At 50.4% G+C, this 8560-nt stretch overlaps 1 protein-coding gene across 1 annotated transcript in view; it reads left to right on the forward strand.

Annotated features, from left to right (window-relative positions):
- The window catches only part of LOC106808008 (THO complex subunit 2-like), a 31483-nt gene that overhangs the window by 4331 nt on the left and 18592 nt on the right, over window positions 1-8560 (forward strand). Inside the window, exons 3-6 of the mRNA XM_014810548.1 lie at window positions 15-185; window positions 789-964; window positions 2064-2190; window positions 2730-2871. Of these exons, the coding sequence (XP_014666034.1) occupies window positions 15-185; window positions 789-964; window positions 2064-2190; window positions 2730-2871 (616 nt within the window). The remainder of the gene's footprint in view (window positions 1-14; window positions 186-788; window positions 965-2063; window positions 2191-2729; window positions 2872-8560) is intronic.

An 8560-nucleotide genomic window follows, 5' to 3' on the forward strand; every position in this document is an offset into this window, starting at 1 on the left:
GTGTTGGCCTGCAGTGTCAGGACCACTGGTGCACGTACGTGACATTCCTGGCCAGCCAGCTGAGTTCAGCAGAACTATGGCGACGATGCTACCTCCACTCGATCAACTCATGCCACGACTACAACATCTCAGCCGAGCGCTTTCAGCCTGTCCGCGGCCGACCCTCCATACAACCACTCATCATCGTGAGTACGCTGCACCTCTCTACGCAGTACGAACTGCTACGTTACAAGCCTACGCAGGCACGCACATGCAATGCACTACACTGTTAGCCAACCTCTATAATGCACACCCTCTTATGCAACATGCACGGCCAATGCACACACCACGCAGCACACACACACACACACACACCCACACACACACACACGACACACACACATCACCACACACAATGCAGCGCACATCACACACAACCAACACAACACCCGTGCACCACACACCCAGCGACACACACACCACACACACACACACACACACACACACACACACACAGCACACACAGCAGACAGCACAGCACACACACACAAACACGTGCACACACACACCACACTACACACACACAACACCGACACACAGCACAGCACACACACAGCACAGAGCACCTCCCACAGCCACACGCCACACACACACACGCACACACACACACACACACGCACACACATACACACACGTGCACACACACACACACTCACACACGCATGCACTCAAGCACACGCACGCACGCACACACTCATTCTCGCGCGGCTCTATAACGCGCTCGCGCCCATCCCGTTCGTACATTGCAGCAGCGTTACGATGAGCTGAAGAAGATCGATCGCCGCGACAAGACGAAGGACAAGGACAAGGATGCTGCGCTGGCGCTGAAGGCTCTGCGCTACGTGGGAGCCGTGGACGCCGTCATGGCCCCCGTCATCAGCTCCATCACACCGGTCTTCCCTCAGAAGATCTGGGATGACTTCAGGTGTGTGCTCGTGCCACGGCGGGCGGGCGGGCGGGGGGAGAAACCCACCGCACCGCTCATGTAGTCGGATGATCTGTGATTAGCAGCCACCTTTATTGAACGGCCACCCGTCTATAAACGTAAAGCGTTTTGTTTGAGTAGCAGTTATACAGTGAAACCACCTCTATATATCTATAGAACAGACCTTGTATATAAAGACCATGGGTCTAGATGTAAACATATGTTTAATGCTGCCACATTAAGCTGTTTGTGTTGCAGTGACTGTGCTTAAACCTAATATTCTAATCTTATCTTGCGATAAATGAGAATATTTGCCACAAAGCTCCCCTCATGCTACTCTTGTTTCTACGACTGTCATTCCATTAACGTTGTTCTGTCATTGTTAACACAGCAGCGGTTCTGTTTTTGAATATAGAATCGCCCACGTTGTTCTTCTTCCCATACTGGAACCCGTGATCAGAAACATCGTAAATAATTAATATAATGGCCATCATTCGTAGTTCTAAAATGTCATTAAATGTGACCACCAGGCAGAGCGAATCATTTCACTCATGTTCTAAACTTTTTCACGACACTTCACTGTTCGGTTGTGACATTTCAGATTTCAGATTTTACACTGCCAGTATGTTTATGATAGTGAGTACCCCAGGTTGTTTCCGCTGTTCTGCCGTTCCCATTGTTCTGTTGTTTCCGTGGTTGCTCTCGCATTGCTGCTACGCTTAGCTGTCGCATTGTTGCTTCCCGCGCGCGGCGGCGGAAGCGGCGGCAGTGGGCAGCAGTGAGGTTGCTGCAGGGTTTCTTCTGAGGGGAAATTTTACAAAGGAGGTATAGATCAGTTTGGGAAAAACGCGCATGATGGATTCGAAGGCGTGCTGTAGGCACGCATGCGGATGCGGGGGAGGGGGGGAGGGCATGGGAATCTAAATATGCCAAAAGCATGTGGTGATCTATTTGTTTTTGGGTTTACACTATTTTGACAACGGCGGGTAAATACAGGAATATTTTCACAATGGCGATGTTAAATTTGACAACGGGGGTGCGCCACTGTGCCTTTATATGTATAAGAAACCCTGTGCTGAATGTCGTTGTTGTGTTGCAGTGCGCAGTTCTACGTGACGTTCTGGTCGCTGACGATGTACGACCTGCACGTGCCGACGGCCGCGTACGAGCGAGAGATACAGAAGCTGAAGAGCATGCTGCTCGCCATCGAAGACAACAAGGACCTTGTGAGTGCAGCGCCCGCACGCAGTGGGCCTGGCGGGGTTGTCGGAAGGCTTGCTGTGCGTCGCGGGGGCCTGGCGTGGGTGTCGGGAGGCTTAACTTGCATTGGAGGGGCGGGGGGGGGGGCGGTAGTGTCGGAAGGCTTAACTTGCATCGCGAGGGCGTGACGGGTATGTCGGAAGGCTTAACTTGCATCGCGGGGGCCTGGCGGGTGTGTCGGAAGGCTTGCCCTGTGTCGTGGGGGCCTGCCGGGGGTGTCAGGCGGCCTGAAAGGGATGTCGGAAGGGTTAACATGCTCCTCAGGGGCCCGGTAGGGGTGTCAGGAGGCCTGGAAGGGAGGCCGGAAGCCTTGACACACTGCGCAAGGGCCCGGTGGGGGTGTCAGGAGGCCTGGAAGGGAGGCCGGAAGCCTTGACACACTGCGCAGTGGCCTGGTGTGGGTGTCGGGAGGCTGGGCCGGGGCATCTCACACCGAGACGTCTCACACCCATGCGTGTCTCGATTTAATGCTTCTAAGATGGATTCGTCGTGTCCGGCATTGCAGGCGCAGAGCAAGAAGAAGAAGGAGAAGGAGCGCTGTGTCGCACTGATGGACAAGCTGGGAGATGAGCAGCGCAAGCAGCAGGACCACAGGTCACGGGTCATGCATCGCCTCAGCAACGAGAAGGATAACTGGTTCTACCCACGTGAGTTGTCTGCCTCTCACACATGCTCTCACACTGTCACGCGCACATGCACGCACGCACGCACGCACACACACTTTCTCCATCTCTCTCTCTCTCTCTCTCTCTCTCTCTCTCTCTTTTCTCTCTCTCTCTCATCTCTCTCATCTCTCTCGTTCTCTCTCTCTCTCTCTTCTCTCTCTCTCTCTCTCTCTCTCACTTCTCTCTCTCTCTCTCTCTCTCTCTTCTCTCGCTCTCCGCTGTACGCTCGCACAACAACTTCATAAATCTCTCTCTCTCTTCTCTCTCTCTCTCTCTCTCGGCTCTCTCTCTCTTTCTCTCGTCTTCTCTCTCCTCTTGCTCTCCTCTCCTCTCTCTCTCTCTTTTTCTCTCTCACTCCTTCTCTCTGCCTGCCTGTTTCCTCTCGTCTTTTTTCGACCCTCCCCCTTCTCTAATCACAGTCTGTCCCTCTTCTGCTATCTCCTCATCACCCACAATTTGACACACGCACGGAGGCACGTTGCTGAGGTGCGGCTAGGCGATGCCGCAGCAGCGAGTGCACGCACGCATGCATGCTTGCGCAGCATACGGCGCATGCGAGTCAAGACAAAGGGGTGGCGCAGCGTGGTGGAGTGCGCTGAAAGTCAAAAATTGTGGCCGTTATCAGCTAGAGTCAAAGGACGTATGCAGCATACGGCATCACGTGTCCAACTAGCTTCTGGACTTGAAGGGACCTTTTACGAGTACATATGACTGCGAGATGAAAATGACGTTATAACGCACGCACAGCACGCCATCACAACAACACACACACCACCAACCAGCAAATCCACTGCTTGTCCTCTTCTTGTTTTTAGCTCATCTGACATAGTCAGATGCAGCTTGTAGACATCGCATGATCGTGTCCTGCGTATCCGTCCGTCCGATAGCGTCCGGCCGTCCGTCAAACAGTGTGGGCACAAATCTTACCGCGCCTCGACGTACGGTCTACGATATTCGGCGGTCCAAACACTCGGGGGGGGATCGTCAAATACGAGTTGGGATGTCGAAGCGGGGTCAAAAGGTGCAAAGGTCAAGAGGTGTAAAAGAAGGGGGAACTTCACTCTTAAACCTTAAGGTATAGGGAGGAAATCGCAGAATTGCGGCACAAATCTAATAACGGCATTCGACTCTAGGCTCGTGATAGTCGTGTATAGGCATCATGGTATGAAAAGCCACACTGTGCCGAAATTGAGGTCACTAGGTAAAGAGTGAATGTGGGGCAGATTTTAGAACACATTTTCTGAGGACATGTCCTGACGGAGCGATTGAAAAAGACTTTTTTGTTTCATGCGGTGACTCATAGCATTTTAATGGCTTTATTGAATAGACGATGAATGTCGCGCTCTGCTGACTATGGCGAAGAGTAAGTGCGGATAAACCTTTTGACCCTCAAGAGGAGGGTTAAAACATGGATTTGTTTTTTCACTGTAAACAAAGGACTGACACTGCTTTTGCTAACACGTAACCCCTCCCGACCCAGCCTCACCCTCCCCATCCCCCGGGGTCAGGGAGGGGATGGGGCAGTTGGGTGGGGAGCGGGGGGGGGAGGGGGCGGGAGGGGGAGGGGGCCGGTGGAGGCGGGGGCGGGGGCGGGGGGGGGGGGGGGATGGAGGGAGGGGCGGGGGGGGGATCTTTAGAGAGGAACTAGTACATTTTTTCGTTTAACTAGTCCTGGGGTGACCTAGTGAAGCTAAAATGGTTAGCTGGTCTAATCGCCTGATCCGTCAGTTTTGGGCAACTCGATAGCACCGTATTATTTTAATGATTTTTAATTGTTTTTTAGGCAGAAAATAAAAAGTAGTGCCGTTACCGGTCCATGATGCCAGAGCCCCTGAGATCAGGCATCCTGCATGAATTGGACCTCTCGTTGTGTCCTAGTCGAAAAGTCCAACAAAGGCGAATGCGCTGGAGGATTGTGCGCGAGGAGACCGGGCACCCAGACATGTACGCAAGCGGCCGCGTAATAGCCAAGAGCGGGTCCGCTCGTGCCAAGTCCGTGGCTTCGGTTAGCACGCCGACTGGATTGTGGGACCCTCCCTAGATCGCCCAGCATAAAACCTGGACGCTATACAATGAACTAGACCGCAAGTACACGTATATCAGTATTGAACAATGCCTATTTAATGGTGGTTTTCCTGTTTTAATACAATTTAGAGTTTACATTGGTACTCAATAGGCGGATTCATGGAGCCGAGTGGACAGGTGGAGGGAGGGGGAAGTTGACTATGTATAGCGATGCCAGTAGGTCAATACCGACGACGTTAGCCTTACCTACGTTAAACCGCCTTAATTTTCCAAGAAGCGTGAATTGGAAGGAAGGAGAGCGTACAACGGCGGGATGAATGCTGGGAAGACGCAGATGATGAGCTGGCAGTATTGTAAGTCGAATTAAATAAAACTTTTGCCCATTTTATTTTGACGATTCATTTGTGGAGCGATGAACCCGAGCCGCCTGCGTTACAGCTGGATGGTAGGTGACACCTGTAGAGTAATAACTGTATGCGATGTCAGCGCTACAACCAGGCGGGCGGACCGGAGAGCAACATACAGTCCGTCACAAAAGCGAGAGGACACAGGCGCCAGTAACAGACGGTGGAATCTTGAGGGTCGGTTTTGTTCGGGCGCAAAAGTAGCGCCCAGGATTTTCCAGCAAAACCGCTCATTATTCGTCAGGGGCCGGTAGCAGGCGGCATCGTGAGGGAGCATGCGGTTGTGGTTTTATGATTAACACGGTAGGGAAGCAGGCTGCATCGAAGTAATTATTATAGCGTGCAGTGAGAAAATCGTCAAAAATAAGACCACGGGGAAGATTTATTTAATGTCGAGAAGCCATCAGATACTGCAGAACATGGTTTCAAGCGATTTCACCGGTTGTTAGGCGCATCTCCTGTCTTCAGTACAGCTCTTGATAATATATAATCAGCAGAGTGAAGTGAAGTAATAGAGGTGATGCACCTCGGTGTCGAAAACACAGAGAAATTGCAGCCAGCGAGTTCTCTGTTGCGCCCAAAATTTACTGCCTACAACTTTATTACGGCCGGGCGCCTGGCGGCAAACCCGAAACTAACTCGTGTGGAACCAGTAGGAAGTTGAAGTGCTGTACATTCCAAAGTTTCCGCACAACGACGATGTAGACTCTGTAGTCGTTGATTGCTGGGGGTCCTCCGGAAACGGTCAGACAGGTTCTGTAATCATCAGTGACAGGCTACCGTCGTAAAGTGCCAAGCGATTCACCCTGCTGTAAGTAGCGGTCAACGAGGAGGCAGCTTTGCGGTGCTTGCAACACCATGCTGGCAAGCTCGCAGGGGAGTATTGCGACTATCGGCAAGATGTAGTAGCAGGGCTCTGACCGCTGGAGGGTGCAGAGTAGAACAGATGTCATAAGTAGCCATACTCAGTTGATATGAAATTGTATCCATAATGGGAGAAGCTGTTCGTTTTGGTGACGAGTTTGATGGCAGTGGGTTTTAAGCAGGATGTGGATCTCCGCGCAGAATTGTGGTGAGTGTGCAGAATCCCTGCGAAACCCTGGCCAGAAGACGGTTATCACCTGCGAGCTGTTCCTTCTTTTGGTGTCGCGGTGCCGCAGCGCTAGTTACGTGGGGACATGTATGCCAGCTTTGACCGTGTCGAAGGTGACTGGTGGACTAAGAATCATGTCTGAACGTTCGAAGCCTCATACACTAACACAAATTAGAAGAAGATAGCGCGGATTACAGAAGGGAAGTAAAAGTGTGACGGGCAAATTGATGGTTAGTGTAGGTTTCTGATGTCATTATTGTCTTTTTTGGATTTTGAAGTAAAAATCAGAGGTAAATTTGGGAGATGGGGGAAAAGTATGAATTTCTTGTGTTTGCAAGAGTTGATGTCATACTGCTTAATATTATATTCAGCTCCGGTGATATACTTATATACCAATTGCTGGTCTGCAGACTATACTGGCGTTAGCCACTGGCTTAGACGAAGGTGTAGGAAGACCACGAAAGTAAAAAGCGTGGCGTGTTCAAACAACACCTTTCGTGGCGCTGACTGAAGATACAAAGACTTATGAGCAAATACAGATGTCGCGCGGTCTTCTGCTGTAGAAATAGAATAGCGTTTACAGGAGATAGGGCCCAAGGGCCGTAATCCGGTCTAATTAATAAGTCCAGCCTCCATGTTTAAACTCAGTAGTCCCGTCGCGATGTTGGTAAGTCATTTCTAAAAACATCATGATGCGGAGTGGTCGGTGGATAGTTGGTAGGTGATTTAGTACTAGTCACGTTGGACAGGTAAATCCCATTCGTATACATTACAGATCATCGTGAGCAGATCAGTAATCAGTGTTGACTGATGTTGAATAGGTTAATAGCGATAATAGGGGTCCAGTTGGATTATGCAATAGTTAACGAATGCTCGAGCGTAACTGGCACCGCGGCGGTGGTAAGGTTTGAGAGTGAAGTAACAGGTTACCCGTTATAGGGCCAAGATGCATATGTAGTTTGTTCCAGGAGTATCACTTATTTGCTAATAGCTAGAGAAATGTCTAATTGAAATCCGTAAATGTCTGGTAATCTGGCCCGGCCGAAACTGCTAAGATTGTTTGCCAAGGCATAAATGAGCGCTCGAAAGCACCGTAGTCACATGCTTGGCTACGGGTTTTGAGGGCAGAAGAATTGTTGTGTCCCCGGGATGCTTATGGTGCTAATGAAAGGCGGGTACCCGCGACTGCTGTCTTCAAGTTTCGGACGGACGTGAGGTGTCATTCGTTTGACATAATACCGTAAAATACGCGTGAGTGCCGTCCTGACATTTCCATGTTAGTCCTGCCCCGCCGTGTCTGGGTGCCGTGGTTGAGTCCGAGATCTCGCCCCATAAGTGTTAGGCGCGCCCGCCGGAGCAGGACGAGCCTAAACTTCATTTAGTCAGCAGAGTGTACTGTGATTTTCGTACATAGGATTGCCAGGACGTGGTCATTAGCAGTTATGAAGGCTAACTGTTACGTATCAGGTTACGGGTACTGTACTTGAGTCGCCGGTAGGCATTGCGGTATGGCCGAGCAATGCATTGACGAGAATGTCCGTGCATTCGGCTATAAATCTGTTATCAGCAGCCGCTTCGGCAGGCAGGCGGTTTCGAAACTGTTAAATCAACTCAGTCAACTGATTCTTGGACTAGCGGATTTCCATTAGACATTTCTGTAGTAACCAGCAGTGATATTGGACCAAACCTAATACGCCATTTTTGGCTATAAGAAGGTGAATTACTTGATCAACTACAACAAGGTTGCGCAGTTTACTCTAGGCATTCGTCAACGATTGCATATCAATGGGCCTATTATCCTTTAAGGTAGTCATATTGCAGGGTGGAACGCAGGTGGCCTGTCGAATTTTGGTTTTTTGAATTCATTGTTATTTTCGTTTTTGGATATGGACAATGCTTCTCTGCTTTCCTTTCGGGGGGCAGGGAATTCAGATCTCGGTGACGGGGTTCTGAAAAGCGAAATGATTTCTTTTTTGAGTGTAGGATCGTAACTTCGTTTAATATATAAAAACAGTTTAAGGGCTATTGTATCTTCTAAGAACGGAGTGTGTTGCTATCTAGTTCTTTAGGGCCACGCGTATTGCGTCGTCGGTATTTTCCATTGTAATTTCGCCAAACATCGCTTGCTCAAACCTCGATCATGTCACGC

The sequence above is a fragment of the Priapulus caudatus genome, unplaced genomic scaffold (assembly GCF_000485595.1).
Source record: "Priapulus caudatus unplaced genomic scaffold, Priapulus_caudatus-5.0.1 Scaffold248, whole genome shotgun sequence".
NCBI lineage: Eukaryota > Metazoa > Priapulida > Priapulimorpha > Priapulimorphida > Priapulidae > Priapulus > Priapulus caudatus.